This window comes from Sus scrofa, chromosome 12 (assembly GCF_000003025.6).
Source record: "Sus scrofa isolate TJ Tabasco breed Duroc chromosome 12, Sscrofa11.1, whole genome shotgun sequence".
NCBI classification, from domain to species: domain Eukaryota; kingdom Metazoa; phylum Chordata; class Mammalia; order Artiodactyla; family Suidae; genus Sus; species Sus scrofa.
Genome location: NC_010454.4, coordinates 11879317 through 11897473, shown reverse-complemented (window position 1 = coordinate 11897473; position 18157 = coordinate 11879317). Strand labels below are relative to the sequence as shown.

At 47.5% G+C, this 18157-nt stretch overlaps 2 protein-coding genes across 20 annotated transcripts in view; both read left to right on the top strand.

Annotated features, from left to right (window-relative positions):
- Positions 1993-11792, top strand: AMZ2 (archaelysin family metallopeptidase 2). 11 transcript variants are annotated; one of them, XM_021066162.1, is made up of 9 exons: positions 1993-2187; positions 2967-3059; positions 3360-3449; positions 3980-4262; positions 4918-5091; positions 5198-5326; positions 8898-9061; positions 10393-10569; positions 11540-11792. In XM_021066162.1, exons 4-9 carry the CDS (start codon positions 3980-3982, stop codon positions 11693-11695), a joined length of 1083 nt encoding a protein of 360 aa, XP_020921821.1. In that variant the 5' UTR covers positions 1993-2187; positions 2967-3059; positions 3360-3449; the 3' UTR covers positions 11696-11792.
- Positions 14630-18157, top strand: part of ARSG (arylsulfatase G) — a 130915-nt gene continuing 127387 nt past the window's right edge. For 4 of the 9 annotated variants that reach the window (XR_002337053.1, XR_001304384.2, XR_001304385.2 and 1 more), the window contains exon 1: positions 14658-14929. The gene's annotated coding sequence lies outside the window, so the exon portion shown is untranslated. Of the gene's footprint in view, positions 14930-18157 lie in introns of all 9 variants that reach the window. The other 5 variants (XM_021066718.1, XM_013989905.2, XM_021066719.1 and 2 more) reach the window with 5 other exon arrangements.

Below are 18157 nucleotides of genomic sequence, written 5' to 3'. Positions count from 1 at the left end.
AGGGCGAGGATAGCAGCAGGCACAAGGAGGTGAGCCCCGCAGAGGAGGGGGTTTGGTCTCGAGGGAGGAGGAATTAGGAGGGTTTCTAGAAGAGGTGAAATTGAGCTAAAGAAACCTCTCAGGGTATCAGGAGTCTATTCAATCGGAAGGCTCGAAAGGCAAAACATCCAATGTCACTCATTTGATTCTTAAAACTCTGTAAGACCTGCACTTTCAGTATCTCTGTTGTACAAATTAGGCAAGTTGCCTAAAAGATTAAACAAGTAACCCAGGGCTATTAAGTGGAGGTTTTCGGATGCAAACACCCACCATGACTTTAGCTCCTGTGCTACCCTGGAGGGTCTGCAGATGGGCAGTCAGCCCAAAGCACAACATCCAAAAAGCCTCCTCCTTCTCAAGCATGGTGAGACGGACGTGTCGATGTCCTCAGGTTGAAACTTTGATTGATTGATTTTTGCTATACCTGTGGCATGTGGACATTCTGGGGCCAGGGATCAAACCCACACCACCACTGTGACACCTGAGCTACAGCAGTGGCAAAGCCAGATCTTTAAAGGGACCTCCAAACCTTTGGTATGAACACATTTATTTTATATTAAAAATTTATGTATATATGTTTTTGGCTGTGCCCATAACATATGGAAGTTCCCGGGCCAGGGATCAAACCCATGCCAAAGCAGTGACAATGCCAGACCCTTAGCTGTTAGACTACCAGGGAACTCCTAGACACATTTTATTGAAGAACGGGTTCAGGAAGGCTGCATATGGGCAGTGTGGTCAAAGAATGAATTCTGGGATTTCAAGATCCAGGAGGGTGAGCAAATGAGAGGCTGAGGAGTTGAAAAGGTCAAACATTTATGAAGTCCAGGTCCTCAAAGGAGAGTCAACAGGGGTTTAAAGGTGGAGAAGACAATCAGACAAGGGCTGAAGCCATCAAGAAAATGTGTGTATGGAGTTCCTCTTGTGGCTCAGTGGGTTAAGAACCTGACTACATCCATGAGGATGTGGGCTCAATCCCTGGCCCCGATCAGTGGGCTAAGAATCTGGCACAGGCCAGCAGCTGCAGCTCTAATTTGATCTCCAGTCTGGGAACTTTCATATGCCAGAGGTGCAGCCCCGAAAATAAAAGAAAAGAAAAAAAGTGTGTGTGTGTCTTTTCTGAAGAAAGGGAAGGGAAATTAGGATGAAGAAAAACTCGAGTCTGGTAAAATGGCCTGAACTTCAGCAGAACAGAGATTGCTTTGCAGGGGTAGGACAGCGGCTTGGAAATGAAAAACCGAATTTAGGAGTATTTCTGAGTGAAGGTTGGGAGAGAAGTGATGCCCTGGGAAGAAAGCTGGGTGTCCTTTAAGTTGAGATGTTGGAAGAGAATCCATGTAAAAAGGTGGAAGTCTGAGGAATCAGGTTTGAAAGGAATAGGTCTTGCCCAGGGTTCCTCTGCAGGGAGCTGCTGGGATAGGCAGGGTGGTGAGCATGGGATAAACCTGGGGAAGAATGAACTGAGTTGGAGACAAAGGAGGGTGTAGGAGGTGGCTGGGCTTGTTTGGAAGTCAGCTGGAGACCCACATGATCGAGTGGGTCCCCATTCCTTCTCTAGTACTGAGCGTGTCCTAATATCTACACGAATGAGCGCTGGTTGCATGAGGGGGCAGAACAGGAGTGGGTCATGGGAACCCTCAACTTCCCAGGGCTGAAGGGGGGCCTCACGGATCAGAGCTCTCTCTTCTCATCCTCTACAGTGAACCTCGAGACCCAGAGACGTTCAACTGCGTCTCCAAGGCCACAGGGCCAGTTCAGTAGCAAAGCCCGAAGGCGCCCCTTTCTTCTTCCCAACATCTTTTTGGCACACGCATTTTGGCCCTTTCAGCACTCGTGAGAGGCCAAGGGACGCATCCCTGGGTGAAGCGGAAATCCTGCTAGTGCCACGGGTCTCGGACACCGCCTCCGCGCCGCCTGCCACTCGCTGCACCCCCACGCCCCAGTGGCTGCAGAGGCTGCCACCAGATAAAGGGTGACGACAGCTGGGAGCACGCGCCGAGGCTGTGCGTCAGCCTGTGGCCACGGCTGATTTATTTTGGAACCGCCTGGTTGAACTAGTCACGTCGAGGGCGCTTCTCAAACCCACGGCCCGCTGAGCACATTGACAAACCAGCAAATCCCGGGACGCGGCCGCCCCGCCCCAGCATGGTAGGAGACCAGCCCTTTAGAGGCTGGGAGCGGCGCTTCTGCGAGGGCGAGGCCGAAAAGGGCGAGCATGGGGACGGATCTGGGCGCCCCGTCGCCCCCTAGTGACCCTGCTCCGCTCTAGGTCGCGAGAACAGTGGCGGCCACGGGATTGGCTCCCGCGAGACGGGCCCGTGCGGCGGGGCGGGGCGGGGCGCGACGGAACCGAGCGGCGTGTGGTGGGCGGGGCGTCCGTCGAAGGGGCGTGGCGCGGCGCCGCGTGCGGTGAGCGGGCGCGCAGGGCCGCCGCGGGAGGCAGGCGGGCGGTGTCTACGCCTGGAGGGGTGAGGATAGTGCGGGGGAGCCGTCAGAGCCGGGCCGGGCCCTCCTAGCCGGGCATTCTTGCCTGTAGAGGATGGCGACTGTCGCGGTCGGTGGGGAGGGATGAGGATGTGGGAGGAGCAGCCTGCGGCGGAAGCCGGGAGGACAGCGGGGGCGGGGTGTCTCCGGGGAACTAGGCTGGGCCTTCCTTGGGTGGAAAAGGCGAAGCGAGAGTCCCCTTGGGATCCCCACTCCGCCCCCAGCCGTGGTCCGGGTCGCCCTTGCACGGCCGAGCCCAATCTGCGAGTTGCTATAGGCAACTTGCCCCGCTTCACCTGGGACGTGCTGGTTAGAACACGGACAGCTTTACAGGCCTCCATCCCACTGAAGTGACCCCCATCTGCCTCCCCCCCGCCACCCAGAGCAGACCTGGGAGGCCACAGGAGGCCTCCTGACCGTTCACCCTGCCTTTTTACTATCAGGGTGAAGGCCCCCCACACAAGTTTCCCACCAGGCCCCGACATGCCTGTCCTTGTGAGGCAAAAACTTCAATGGGATCCTTCCTCTCCCTAAAGGTATGTAGAAATACAGGAGGGCACATCTTGCTTGCTATTTTGTGCTGTAGAAGTCAGATTTCAGCTCAGTTGTGGAGCAGCGAGGTTTCTCTGCTCCCGGGAGAGCTCTGACAATAGAGATCTTTGTTTTGGAATTTCTTCCTCACTCTGGAACCCCAGAATTCAGATGTCCAGCCAGAACAGCCATTAGGTTAAAATTTCCCATCAGTTGTCTTTCATTAAACTGGAAAAGCCTGGATAGTTATAAAATATAGGTTCCAGTGGATGATATCTGTTTTTTTCCTTTCCTCACTCAAAAAGCCTCGTGGCGGGGCAGCTGGTTCACCCATTCAAACGGAAGGATGAGATCAGTTCATAGGAACATGATGTGAATGGAAGCAGCCTGTCATTGTAAGTCTGGCCTTTGATTAGTCACCTGATGTCTTTCCTGGGGTGACATGACCTTGAGACAGTAAACTTCAACGGGGCTGATCTGTGTTATCAGCCGGCAGGGTTTGCATTAGTTCTCTTTTTGTTTCTTCCTGGACCTCTTTGAGTCACATTAGAAAGGATGAGTACTTTTCATGTGGCTGTAATGAGTCAATTCATAACATTGTTACTCTTCCCCAAATGACAGAAGGAAAGGGGGAATCAGGCCGTGTCTTATGGTTACCACTGGTTGTTATAAGAGGAGCAGGTTCCCTAAGGGATGGAGGAATGAATTTCATGATTTTCTCCTCTCTCTTTCAGAGACCCTCCCCAAGAAATGGGTTAGAAATGGGGAGAGCAAACAGTAGTTGGGTGTGATCACTCCAGGGCATTAGCAATCAATTGATCCGTCATTCCACTCTGGGGAGAAATGAGAGCTATATGTGGAGGAGAGGTAAAGTCACCAGTATGGAGCTGCATTTTATATTTGACTCCTTGTGTCTTTCTGGTAGATGCAAATAGTACGACACTCTGAACAGACACTAAAAACAGTTCTCATCTCAAAGAACCCAGCGCTGGTGGCACAGTACGAGAAGTTAGATGCTGGGGAACGGCGTTTGATGAACGAAGCCTTCCTGCCAAACAGTGATCTCTTTGGACCCATTACTTTGCATTCGAAGTCAGATTGGATAAACTCCCACCCTGAGGCTCCCCAGGACTTTGAAGAGTTTTTCAATGATCCTTACAGAAAGACACCCTCTGCAGAGAAGCACAGTATTTATATACAGTGCATTGGTATATATTGGTAATAGGGTGGATTTGGTTTGGTTTTGCACTGTGCTGGTGCCAGGGATAGTTTAGCTTCTTGATCTCATTTAAGTGGGCAGTTTTTATAATCTTTTTTTTTTTCTTTCCGGGCCGCACTTGCTGCATATGAAAGTTCTCAGGCTAGGGGGTCCAGTCGGAGCTGTAGCTGCTGGCCTATGGTTACAGCTCATGGCAATGCTGGATCCTTCACCCACTGAGCGGGGCCAGGGATCAAACCCACATCCTCATGAATACTAGTTGGGTTCATTACTGATGAACCACAATGGGATATTCATTTGGTTCATAATCATTTTTGATATTCAGTCCAGTGGTGGAAGTTTGGTAGCCAAATTTTGCCTTAAAAGAGGATGTTTTGTTTCTTTCTAATTTGCATTCACACCAATGAATGATAAAGATATATTGAAAATTCAGAGTTGGTTTATTTCTAATTCCAAATTTCCAATCATAGACTGAGGTAAAGACTGTTTTAATCATCTTAAAATCTGTCTTTTGGAGTTCCCTGGTGGCCTGGCAGCATTGCCACTGCTGTGGCATGGGTTTGATCCCTGACCCAGGAACTTCTGCCTGCTGTGGGCGTGGCCAAAAAAAAAAATCTGTCATTAAATTTTCTTCCATATTATAGGATCTCTTGGAAACACAAGGAGTGTCAGTGAAGAATATGTTAAATGGCTCAAAGGCTACTGTGAAGCATTTTTCTACGGCTTGACAGTGAAACTCCTAGAACCAGTTCCTGTCTCTGCCACCAAGTGTTCATTTAGAATCAACGATGACACACAAAACCTACAGATTCATGCAGGTGAATTAAACAGCTGTACAATTTGAATTGAATTATATATTTTGTGTGTATATATATATATTATTATTTTTTTTTTTTCCTCACACCTACCTTTCTTTTTGAATAGGGCAGATCCTGAAGTTCTTAAAAAAGAGGAAACCTGAAGATGCCTTTTGTGTTGTGGGAATAACAATGATTGATCTCTATCCAAGAGACTCCTGGAATTTCGTCTTCGGACAGGCCTCTTTGACAGATGGTATTCCTTTTTGACGTTGGTCCAAGCATTATGATTTTGCTATTTAAGACAGTACAGGAGTTCCCTGGTGGCTCAATGGGTTAAGGATCCAGCATTGTCACTGCAATGGCTTGGGTTTGATCCCTGGCCTGGGAACTTCTGCCTGCCATGGGCATGGCCAAAACCAAACGAAGACTGTATAATGTTTCTAGTGTGGCAGCGTGCCACAGTGGGCAGTAATGCTGTTGATAGATTTGGATGATCTGGGTTCCTCTCCGGGTTGGCTCTTCACTGCCTGCATGACCTTAAAGCTAATAACACCCCTTTCACAGTGTCATTTTGAGATCATTTACATAAAAGTGCTGGTATATAAAAAGTGTGTCTCTGTGCCTGGCACCTGTGTAAGCATTTAGCACATTAGATGGTAAATGTAGGTGATTCAGTGGCAAGCGCATTCAATAAATTAAGGATATTTGAACCATCATTAATGTAAGCGAGAATCTTGCTGATTGTTTTTTGGCTCTTTTTGTGATCTTGCATAGATGCGCTAGCCACAGACTGATTTATAAGTGTGTGCCTCAGATCCAGTGTCTTACGACATGTTGTTATTTTATTTTTTTAAAGTCAGGTTCAGTCTTTGACCTGAGATAAAGTAAATCTGACTCATTGGGAACCCTGCGTGGTAACAGTGGGGATGAGAAAGGATCTGGAAGCAAAAAATCCTATTTTTGCCTTTTTTTTTTTCTTTTTGCCTTCTCTCCGCTTCTCTTCTCCCTACCCCTCCGTTTCTCCTCCTGTTTTTCTACCTTCATCCCCCAGGATCTAAGGTTCAGCAGGGAGAAGTCCAGGAAGCTTTGGGGTGTGGTTGTCTATTACCATTCCATGGATGGGTAGTAGGGACCAGAGACTGTCTGGATGGTACATTAGCCTCAGGCTTTGTTGGGGGTGGGGAGCGCTTGCTAACAAATGTTTCTCCCTATTAGCCATAGCCTTCTCGTCCCTGTTCATCAGAGGTGGGGGCCCAGGGCCCTAAGGAGCCTCTTCTTCCCACCTACTCCTTCATCCTTACCTCTCCATTTATATTTTTACAACCCCCGCCCCCCGACTCCATGACCCTGTCAATACACTTTCTGGAGACTTGGGTCACTGATGAATTCCTGACTTTTTTTTTTTTTAATTTTTGGCTGTGCCCATTGCATGTAGAAGTTCCCAGGCGCTGGGATCGAAGCTGAGCCACAGCAGTGGCCATGCCAGATCCTTAACCCACTGCGTCACAGGAGAACTCCATGTCTTCTTGATTTTTTTTTTGCATGAGCTTTTGATCAGAAATAAACTCATATGAGCTAACTCTTTATTTCCCCTTTTATTAACCTGATAGAGACAGAAACATTAAAAAAATTTTGTAGGCGTTCCCTCTGTGGTGCAGTGGGATTGGCAGTGTCTCTGCAGCCCCAGGATGCAGGTTCAGTCCCCGGCCGGGCACAGTGAGTGAGAGGATCCGTCGTCGCCGCAGCTGCGGCATAGGTGACAACTGTGGCTCAGATCTGATCCCTGGCCCAGGAACCCCTTAGGGTGGCCAAAATAGAAAAAGAATTCTTTTTCAACAATGTATTTCTTTAGATATTGTTAGCTAATTTATCTTCTGCATTTCGGGAAGCTTTCTCCCCAAATGTTTTTACCTTAATTCTTTTTCCTCCCTGTAAGTTTATTATATATTGCATGACATAAGAGAAGGTATCGTAAGAGAGTCGTGTTGATCTGCCCTGAAGTGAGACTGCATCTTACTACAAGTGACTTCATTCCTCCGATTCTAAAATTGAGGAATGTTTAGTTCCCATTGTGGCACAGCGGAAAGGAACCCAGCTAGTATCCATGAGGACGTGGGTTCGATCCCTGACCTAGCTCAGTGGGTTAAGGATCCGGTGTTGCCATGAGCTGTGGTGTAGCTCGCAGACGCGGCTCGGATCCTCTGTTGCTGTGGCTGTGGTGTAGGCCGGCAGCTACAGCTCCAATTGGACCCCTAGCCTGGGAACCTCCATACGCTGCAAGTGCAGCCTTAATGAGGACAAAAGACAAAAAATAAAATAAAATAAAATTGAGGAATATTTAATTAGTAAGGGAAATAGTCTATTTGTAGGATTAGTAGAAGAAAAAACTGTTCTTGCTAAAGGTATTATAGTGAAATATGCCCACACTTGTTTGGTCAGAGGAGGTCACTTGTGACATGAGTAGCTTTTTCTTAACTTTCAGAATGCACTTTCCCCTAAATTTCAAATACCAAGGCGGCGGTGAGGCACATTCTTCTCTCCCCTCCTCCCCGTTTTGGGCGCACTCACAGCATGTAGAAGTTCCCTTGGCCAGAGCTCAAACCTGAGCCATAGCGGTGCCAATGCTAAATCTTTAACCTCGAGGCCACCAGGGAACTCAAAGTACATTCTTTTTGAACCAAATTGGTTGGACAAATTTACTGTGAATTCATCTCCTTAACAAAAAGGTTCCTTGTTACTTTGGAATAACGACGGAAAGAGAGGCATACGAGAAAGCAGTAATGTAAACACGTCAAGTTAGAAAGCGGTCAGTCCCCTTTAGAATGAGTTGTGCACCAAACTCTGTTCTCCGTGTATGCAAAGACGGTTGAAACTAGCCGAAGTGTCACAGGAAGTCAGTTTCAAGGGTATTTGTTCTGGTCACTGGCACCAGCCGCAGAATAGAGTTGTGCTGGGTTTAAAGAGGTGGAGGACAGAAGAAGGTCTTCGTCTGAAGGCGTGGCCCAGATGTGGTGGCTAAGGCAGCAGGGGCAGTGGCCAGGCCGTCCTCCTCTGAAGGGGGATGGGGGAGGCACAGCCCCCTCACCGACACATGGCACAAGCATCTGCTTATTGTGCTCTTAAAGTGTGAAATCAGGAGTTCCTGTGGTTCAAACGTTCTTTTTTTTTTCTTTTCTTTTCTTTTTTTGGCCACCCCGTGGCACATGGAGCTCCCTGGCCAGCCATCAGCTCCGCAGTTGCAACCTACACACCAACTGTAGCAAGGCCGGATCCTTTAACCCATTATGCAAGGCCAGGGATCAAACCTGCCTCCTGGCACTACAGAGACGCCGCCGCCGGTCCCAGTGTGCCACAGCGGGAACTCCAGTTGGGTCCTTCCTCATCACTCCATTAGGAGCACTTGATTTGGACTCTTGAAGAAGACTTCTTTGGTGGAGTTCCCTTGTGGCAGAGCAGGTTAATGATCTGGCATTGTCACTGCAGTGGCTTGGGTTACTGCTCTGGTGGAGGTTCGATCCCTGGCCTGGGAACTTCCACATGCCGTGGGTGTGGCCAAAAAAAAAAAAAACTGAAAAAGAAAATGCAAAAGTCTTCTTTTGTGGGGGGAAAAAACTTCCAATTTTTCAAGAATTTGATCCCAGACCATTGAGTGTTCCAGAGCAGGGCACACTGGATAGCAGAAGATTGGGCAGGGAATCTGGGGCAGTGCCCTCCTTTGTCCTGGCTGCACGCACTCACCAGTAATGGTTGCACCCAGGGGGCTTGCCTCTTGGTCTTTGCTTCAGGAATCTGACTCGCATTCTGTCGTTGCTCATCCTTCGTAGGTGTGGGGATATTCAGCTTTGCCAGGTATGGCCGTGATTTCTATAGCTCCCACTATGAAGGCAAGGTGAAGAAGCTGCGGAAGAAATCCTCGAGTGACTATTCAGTTTTTGACAACTATTACATTCCTGAAGTCACTAGTGTTTTGCTGCTTCGGTCCTGTAAGGTGAGTTGTTCAAACAAGAGTAGTTGTTGCAGCAAGAGTAGGGTTTTTTTTTATATATATATCTATATTTTTTCTTTTTTAAGTGAGAATTGCAATGATTTTTAATTTTTATTTTTTAATTTATATTTATTTATTTTTCTTTTTAGGGCTGCACCCGAGGCATATGCAGGTTCCCAGGCTAGGGGTCAAATCAGAGCTGTAGCTGCTGGCCTACACCACAGCCACAGCAACGCCAGATCCGAGCCGCGTCTGCGAGCTACACCACAGCTCATGGCAATGCCAGATCCTTAACCCACTGAGTGAGGCCAGGGATTGAACCCACAACCTCATGGTTCCTAGTCGGATTTGTTTCCACTGTGCCACAACAGGAACTCCTGTTTTTTTTTTTTTTTTTTTTTTTTTTAAGAAATCTTAATTCCCTGAATTTGTACATCTGCAGTCCTTATTAAGGTAATATTATAAATGAGTTTGTATCCTTTGTACACTTTTGGTGGATATTGATTAACTGAATTATCCATAAAAACAAAATTTAAAATTATCTAAAATTTTTTTTAAATGGCCACACTGGCAGCATATGGAAGTTCCCAGGCTAGGGGTTGAACCAGAGATGCAACTGCTGGCCTCTGCCTCAGCAGTGGCAACTCCAGATCCTTAACCCACTGAGCGAGGCCAGGGATGGAACCCACAACCTCATGGTTCCTAGTTGGATTCGTTAACCACTGAGCCACGACGGGAACTCCAAAATGGATCCCTTAATACTGAAAATTTCAGTGTCTGTGCTGGTTTTTTGTCCCTGTTGTTCAAGGGTCACCGTTCTCTGTGTTAGCATCACCCTCCACTGTCTCAGCGTCTCCAGGGGAATGGCTCAGAATCTAAATTTTACCAAGTCCCCACGAAGTCTAGAGCAATGGCTCTCAACCAGCGGTAATTCTGTCACCCAGGGAATGCTTGGCAAAGCCTGAAGACGTTTCTGGTTGTCACAACTGGGGAGGGGATGCTATGGCACCTAGTGGATAGAGGCCAGGGATGCTGCTAAACCCCTGCAGTGAAGAGGCTGACCTGCCCCCTTCCCCCCAAGGAAAGAGCCTGTATTAGTGGTGTCAAGGTTAAGAAACCCTAGTCCAGGGAAGTAATTAAGTAGAGAGAGGAAGGCAGAAAGACATTTAGGGAAGTGAGTTTTTGAGCAGGTTGAAGTTTTGGTGAGGTGGTAAGAAAATTGTTTCATATAAATGTGTTTCCTGGAAAAGCAAAAAAAAGCAAAAAAAAAGCAGGGGGTGTAACTCGTTGCTGCTGCTGGTGGCACTCTAAGCCTCCGTGTGGGTGTCTCGCAGACTTTAACCCACGAGATTGGGCACATCTTCGGACTTCGGCACTGCCAGTGGCTTGCCTGCCTCATGCAAGGTTCCAACCACTTGGAAGAAGCTGACCGGCGCCCCCTCAACCTTTGCCCTGTCTGTTTACGCAAGCTGCAGAGCGCTATTGGCTTCAGCCTTAAAGAAAGATACCGAGTAAGTGGGAAGCCGAAAAGGGGGAAGTGGTTATTTAAGTAGCAAACTACCATTTTCTATTAGGCCCTTCTCTGGAGGCGACTTATCAGAGGAAATTAGTTGCAAAGGTAAGCAGGAAACTGTGGGTTGTTGTTTTTTTTTTTTTTTTTTTTTAAAGCATGCAAAGAAATATCTTTCTTCCAAACTTTGACTTGCCTCTGCGTAGTGCCTTACACTTAGCATTCAGTGAGAAGTGGTGGAAGAGGCTTCTGTATTTCCCATTCGTTGAAGGCCAGAGAGCTTGACTCTGCAGAGCAGAATAAATCCCGACAAGTTCATGTTTAAAAATTATCCGACCACATGGAGGTGATTTATCTCTGCAAATCTGGGACAGAGGCATGTTTTTTAAAAGGAAGGGACAGTTTTAAGAAGGAAGAGGGAAAGTGCCTAATCTCAGCGGGTGGGTGTGGGTCCGAGTGTCCACACAAGTTCACAGACACGTCAATATATACACATCATGCACCTACTCACGGGGGGTGGGATGGGGGGGGCACCCAGGTGACTGCGGTTCCTGTCTGCACATACACCTGTCTCCTCCCAGAGCTGTGTGTACACGTAACGGGTGTACACACCTCGACATCACATTAAAAGACAGTATCATGCCTTGTGGAACAGTTGGCAACTTGAGAAAAAATAATTCTCCTCCCACCTTAAAAGAGGAAAAAAAAACCGGAGGCCGAGTGTCATTCTTTGTGACCACTTCTCCTGTGCACACTGTGTGGCTGTGCTTTGTGCCCACAGTTGGCCCTTCCGCTTAGGGCATCGTCCCAGGGTGGTTTCACCTCATAACCGTCTCTATCAAAGGGAACATCTTTGTGGGGAAGCTAAGTCACGGCTTTAGAGAACTTGATTTAGAAGCCCAGGCTTTTCTCTCCCTACAACTATTTTGCCGTGATTTGCTGCAAGATAACTGTGCGTTGTGTTTCTCCAGGCGCTGGTGAGGTGGATTGACGATGAATCCACCGACACACCTAGAGTTACTCCGAGACACAGTCGCGAGGATAACGTGAACCTGCCCAAACCTGTGGAAGCCTTTAAGGAGTGGAAAGAGTGGCTAACCCAGTGCCTTGCTCTTCTCCACACATAAGCACCCTCTCATAGGAGTAATTAAAAGAAATAGCTGCACGTTACTCTTGCATTTGGGCGGCGTAGTTCATTGGAATAAACTGTTGAGTCTGATCCTGCGTGGTGTCAGAGTAACGGAATGGAACTTTTTTTTTTTAAGCACCTGAACTTTGGGGTTCGCTAGTGGCACCGCAGCTTGGAGTGGCTGCTGTGGTGTGGGGTTTGATTCCTGGCCCAGAAACATGCATATGCCACGGGCAAGGCCGAAAAAACCTCCACCTGAACATTGAAATGAAGTTCATTTTGAATGATAAAAACTCAAAACTCCGAGTTCCCGTGGTGGCCCAGTGGTAATGAATCTGACTAGTATCTGGGAGGACTCGGGTTCGATCCCTGGCCTTTGTTCACTGGGTTAAGGATTTGGTGTTGCTGTGAGCTGTGGTGTAGGTCACAGATGTGGCTCGGATCTGGCGTTGCTGTGGCTGTGGCGTAGGCCAGCAGCTGCAGCTCCAATTTGACCCCTTGCCTGGGAACCTACATATGCCGAGGTGCAGCCCTGAAAAGCAAAACAAAAAAACAAAACTCCTCAAAACTCTCTTCTTCGCGGCCTGGTCTGAGGCAACAAGCTCATCATTTCCATTCTTCAAATATATTTATGTCTCATGAGACAGTTAAGACCAGCAGTAACTGGTCAGTAAACCAGTCCTGCAAAAATAGCTGTTTATGTCCTAAGAAAGGATTTCCAAGGAACATAATTTCCAGGGGATGTTTTCTGGTTCAGTTTTTAGAAAGAGGTGGGATTCAGCCAAGTCACTTTGTCCATTCCCATCCCTTCTGCATTTCTCTAGGCCTGTCCACCCTCTGGGCTGCCTTCTCTCTCTCTCTCTTTTTTTTTTTCTTCCTTTGCTGATTGATGGCTTATCCCTATAAGAAACAGCAGCTCACTGTAGTTTTTTTTAGCAGCTTAACCTTTGAATATTTGCAAGTGAAAATGACAGTGGAACATGGCAGCTTTCTGCTTTTACAGACATGTTCCTTGGTGGAGGGTCTTGCACAAAATTTGTTGTCATTGTTACCCAGTCCAAGCTTATACCACTCAACAGCACGATGGGCCAATACTTCGAGAGATGAGTGGTTGGGGCAAGGAACAGCAACTTTATCCAGAAAGCCAGCAGGCTGAGAAGACGGTAGACCAGCATCCCAAAGGACCATCCTATCCAAGTTGGAATTCTGGCTTCTTTTACACTAAAAGGGGAGACGTTGTGGTTGGTTGGCGCCATTCTTTGTTCTTGCAGCTGTTCCACTCAGGTCAGGTCATGAGGTTCCCGTAAAGGGCCCACGAGATAAATGTTCTTCTCTGTTCTGTAACTTTTTATATGACTGGTAAAGTGTTATGCCTGTAAAGGTCAGAGCCAGGAGAATGGGCTCTCCTGTATATTTCAGGCCACAGGCAACATTCTTGCAGCAAAAGCAATAGAATACAAGGGTTAAAGTAAAAGAAACGCCCATATTTGTCCTTCAGTATTACACAGTGGTCCTATCTATGAGAGTTGTGCTTTTCCTGTAGGTTTATTAGGGTTCATTCCAGGTGTTAGGTTTATTTCTACAAAATATCTTCCTCACTCCTTTCCTTTAAGCCTTTACTTGAGATGGAGAGAGCTGTGATGGGGATACCTGTGGGTGTGCTGAGAATCCCCAGTCAGTCTGTGACTATCACCCGGATTTCCATAGCTGGAACGGGTTGAAAACCTCAGACCCGATGGGCTGCCTCTGCCAGGTCCGTGTGTGCTGGCGATCTCAAAGAGCACCTTGTATGGCTGCATGCTGGGCAGACGGCACGTCCCACTTCCCATTTCACCTTGAAGATGAAACTAAAGGTAAATTTTTCAAAACTTTGATACCTAAATTCTTTCACTTATTATTTATGTAATATGATTTAAAGCTCATTTCATTACGGAATCACCAGTTTCCCTTACATTCACTCTCTACAAAATTAAACCTCCTTCAGTCATTTAGAACATGGTGATTGGCCATTAAAACTAATCAGAGTGGACAGTTGGTCATTCTAATACTGAAAAGAGAACCCAGTGCTGTGTGGACTTTGATGGATTCTGTTGGGGTTTTATTTCCTCCTTGGGTAATGTGTTTTTAACTATTCTCGATTCTGTTCAGTTTTTTGTTTTCCTACTGGGTAAGCACAGCTTTAGTCCTATATGTCAGGATGAGTGATAAACCTAAAAGAATTCGGATTTGGTTAAGTGTGTAATTTGGGGTGACAATTATTTGGTCAAGAAATAAGTCCATTTGTACCTACCCTGCACTGAGACCAGGAAAAAAAAAAAAAAAGTCTATTGCAACAAACCATTCACTCCTGTTAAAAGTTGGACAAGCCTTAAGTTTTAGGTAACAGGCATTTTTCTGCAGTCATCACTTAAGCGGCGTGTATAACTAATGATTGCCTTAGGAACATTTCTTAGGGTTAAGGTCAAAAATATAATTCGGTTACTACAATAAATCTTTGTACTTTTGAAAAGTGATTTTTCACTTTCTTTGCTCTGCAAATGCTGAACCCACAGGCATTTGAGAGTAAAGAGAAGAATTTTCCGCTGTCTACACACTATTCTGGAGAGAAAGTGAATTGGAAATGTTCACCTCGGCGCCTAGGAAGGAGGCAGAAACTCTCCTGTCGAGGGAAGGGTTCAGCGTTCCCATCTCAGGCCGCCAACTCAGCAGAGAGGGTTAAACAGACGAACAGGACGACGGTGGCCGTCGTCCCCGGCCCCGCTGGCTCTCCGCGCGCAGCAGGAACTCCGCGACACGACGCTGGTCCATCCTGGGCCCCGCGGGCCGGGCGCCCCCTCGGGGGCGGAGGCAGTGGCGGCGGCGGCGGGCCCTCCCCCTGCAGGAAGCGCGGGCCGGAGCAGGCACCCTCGCCCAGCAGCTTCCGCCCGGGGCTTCCCCGCGCGCCGAGCGGGTGCGCAGCGCGGCCTCCTTGGGCGGCGGGACCCGGACGCAGCGGGGATCCGGCGCCGCGGCCACGTGGGCGGGCGCCAGGCGGGGCGGCGGGAAACCAGCGAGGGCGCAAAGCCGTGAGTGCAATCAGCTCTGGACTAGAGCCGTAGAAGCGTTCTCGTCGCGTGCCGCGTTTGAACCTTCGTCCCTTCCTAGATTCTGACGGGTGATCTAGAGCAGCTCCAGCCACTTGTGTCATTGTGATGCTTCTGGTAGCCTTATCAGCGCCTGCAAAAAGAAGCAGGTGAAAGGAATTTAATCTCTATATACTCCAGTGCACCCCAAATACCACCCACATGATACTCACTATGACATTTATTAAGCTATTTTACGTTCTTGTGTGTGTCAATAACTAAGATGTGGTCTCTCAGCAGGTTTGATGTTTATCACACAGTGGTGTTGTGCGCTAGATCTCCGGGGTTTGTTTACCTACTAGCTGCAAGGTTGGAGCCTTGGCCGCCTTTCCTGCCCCCGCCCCCCAGCCCCTAATCGCCTCATTCCACGCTCCCTCTCTCTCTTTTAACCAGTTGTGCTCACTTAGATTCCACATAGATGTAAAATCAGACAGTATTTGTCTTCTCCACCTTCGCTCACTGTACAGTACTGTTTTCGAACTACGTCTTCAAATTCTGGCCTGCGTTTTACTCGCCAGCACGTCTCTGCTCCCACTGGCTGCATTTCACTGGCTCGAGAGCCCCGCGCGGCTCCTGGCTACGGTATGGGACGTTGCGGCTCTCAGTACCAATTTCCAGTCTGCATGGAAAGATGCGCCTATGACGTTGAATTAATAGGAGCGTGAGGCTTCTAAGAGGAAAAGGTCGGGGGTCCTCGGACGGCGCGTGCCGTGCGTACCTGCATTCAGGCTGCAAAGTTGTGAAGGCTGTAAGAGCGTCTGGATTCAGTATTGATTTGCTTTTGGATCTTGCTGGAACTTTGGGAACTCTCCTCTCTTGCCAAGGGCCTGGTGCGTCCCTTGAACGTGTGTTGTGTTTTCGCTTTTGGAAAGCAGAGTTGAAAAGTGTTAATAATGCGGAAACAAGCCTACAGTAGCTTAGGAAGCGTGAGACCAGATCTCCCTAATTTCAAGTTCTGCTGTGTTTTCACCGCCTTCTGTGACCTCATAAGAAGTAAAATACCACAAGCCAGAGGCCTAACCCATTTTTTTCAGGTTGTTTATAAAAGAGGTTATAAGATTAAACTTTCTTTCAACCACTTTTCTAGTCAAGTGGGGCCATCTGGGGTTGCTCAAAGTCGGTGAAATCACAGTACTTTGCTTCAGCATCATAAAAAAAAAAAAAAAAAAAAGAGAGAGAGAGAGAGATTCAAGATCCAGGAGAGCACTTGCTACCAGTTGAGCTATTAAAAGAAAAACATCATGGGAAAAAAAGTCTACCAGAAAATAGATTAAGTTAAAACAAAGATCTGCCCAGGCAATGTGTTAAGACTTAGGAGTTCCCTGGTGGTTCAGTGGGTTAAGAATTGTGTTGTTACTGCTGTGGCGAAGGCTCCATCTCTGACCCTGTAACTTCCACATGCTGGGGTGTGGCAAAAAAAAAAAAAAAAAAAGAAAGAAAGGGAAGAACCCTCCTTCCCCAACTCTGTAGCTTTGCATTTGTGTATAGTTGTCTCCAGGTATTCAGAGGTGTTGGTTCCAGGACGCCCCTGCTCTCCCTGCCCCCCCCACACCAAAATCCATGGATGCTCAAGTCCCTTATATAAAATGGTGTAGTATTTGCATATAACCTATGCACATCCTCCTGTTTATACCTTAAATCATCCTCAGATTACTTACTTATTATTTTTAATTAAAATATAGTTATGTACAAGGTCGTGTCAATTTCTGCTGTATAGCAAAGTGACCCAGTCACACATATATATAATTCCCTTTCTTATATTATCTCCCATCATGGTCTATCCCAAGAGACTGGATATCGTTCCCAGTGCTATACAGTAGGACCTCATTGCTTATCGATTCTAAATGTAATAGTTTGCATCTACTAACCCCAAACTCCCAGTGCATCCCACCCCCTCCCCCCTTGGCAACCATAAGTCCGTTCTGTATGTCTGTGAGTCTGTCTCTGTTTCATAGATAGGTTCATTTGTGCCATATTTTAGATTCCACATATAAGGGATATCATATGATATTTGTCTTTTTCTGACTTACTTCATTTAGTATGAGGATCTCCGGTTGCATCCATGTTGCTGCGAAAGCATCATTCCTTTCTGTTTTATGGCTGACTACGCTTCCACTGTAGATATGCACCACGTCTTCTTAATCCATTTCTGGGTGGACATTTTGGTTGTTTCCACATCTTGACTGTTGTGAATAGTGCTGCCAAGAACATTTGGGTGCCTGCATCTTTTTGAATTATAGTTTCGTCCAGATGTATGCCCAGGAGTGGGATTGCTGGATCATATGGTAGTTCTATACTTAGTTTTCTGAGGAACCTCCGTCCTATTTTCCATAGTGGTTGTACCAATTTACATTCCCACCCACAGTGAAGGGGGGGGGTTCCCTTTTCTCCATACCCTCTCCAGCATTTGCTATTTGTAGACTCTTCATGATGGCCATTCTGACCGGTGTTGAGGTGGTACCTCATTGCGGTTTTGATTTGCCTGGATGACTTGCAACACCTCGTGCAACATAAACAGTTGCAAATACAGTGTAAATGATATTTAAGTATTTGCCGGGCGTGTGGGAAATTTGCTTTTCGGAACTTTCTGGAATTTTTTTCCCAACTATTTTCCATTCTCGGTTGGTTGGCTCCTCGGATGCAGAACCAGTGGACACGGAGACTCACGTGCCGCCCCTAGCGATAATTTCTTCCCACTGTTTGTTTAGTCTGCAGTGGGTTTGTTTTCTTCCTCACAGCTGACCTGCCCATGTAGGATCTTACTGTGGGCACTTGAGACCCATTTTAGGTATTGGACCTGCAGGTTTTGAGCACAGTGCTTTCAGGTTGTCCTGCTGCTTCCTAGATGCACTAGGTTCTCAAGTGTAACTGTAAAGAGATACCAGCTTCTACCCTGGAAAATGTCAATGAAAATGAGGAACCCATTAATACCTCCATTGAAGAGTTTCTTCTGGGAGTTCCCGTTGTGGCTCAGTGGGTCAAGAACCCAACTAATATTCATGAAGATGTGGTTCCATCCCTGGCCTTGCTCCATGGGTTAAGGGTCTGGCGTTGCTGTGAGCTGTGGGGTAGGTTGCAGATGGGGCTCAGGTCTGGTGTTGCCGTGGCCGTGGCGTAGGCAGGCAGCTGGCAGCTCCGATTCGACCCCTAGCCTGGAAACCTCCATATGATATGCCAGGCTTAAAGCCTCGGGATTAGAGCACTAAACTGCTCTCCTGAGACACTAGTGAGGAGACAGATGATCAATGCAGAGGCCGATATTTGTCCGATGTGGTGTTAGACTAAGGGAATAAACCGAGAAGTGTTTTGGGTAGGATGTTCGGGCTTGCCTCCTCCGG

Coding starts and splice junctions, on each gene's coding strand:
- AMZ2 (XM_005656927.3), top strand. Junction 3,060..3,979: donor GATCCTTCCTCTCCCTAAAG/GTATGTAGAAAT, acceptor TCTTTCTGGTAG/ATGCAAATAGTACGACACTC. Junction 5,327..8,897: donor ACAGGCCTCTTTGACAGATG/GTATTCCTTTTT, acceptor CATCCTTCGTAG/GTGTGGGGATATTCAGCTTT.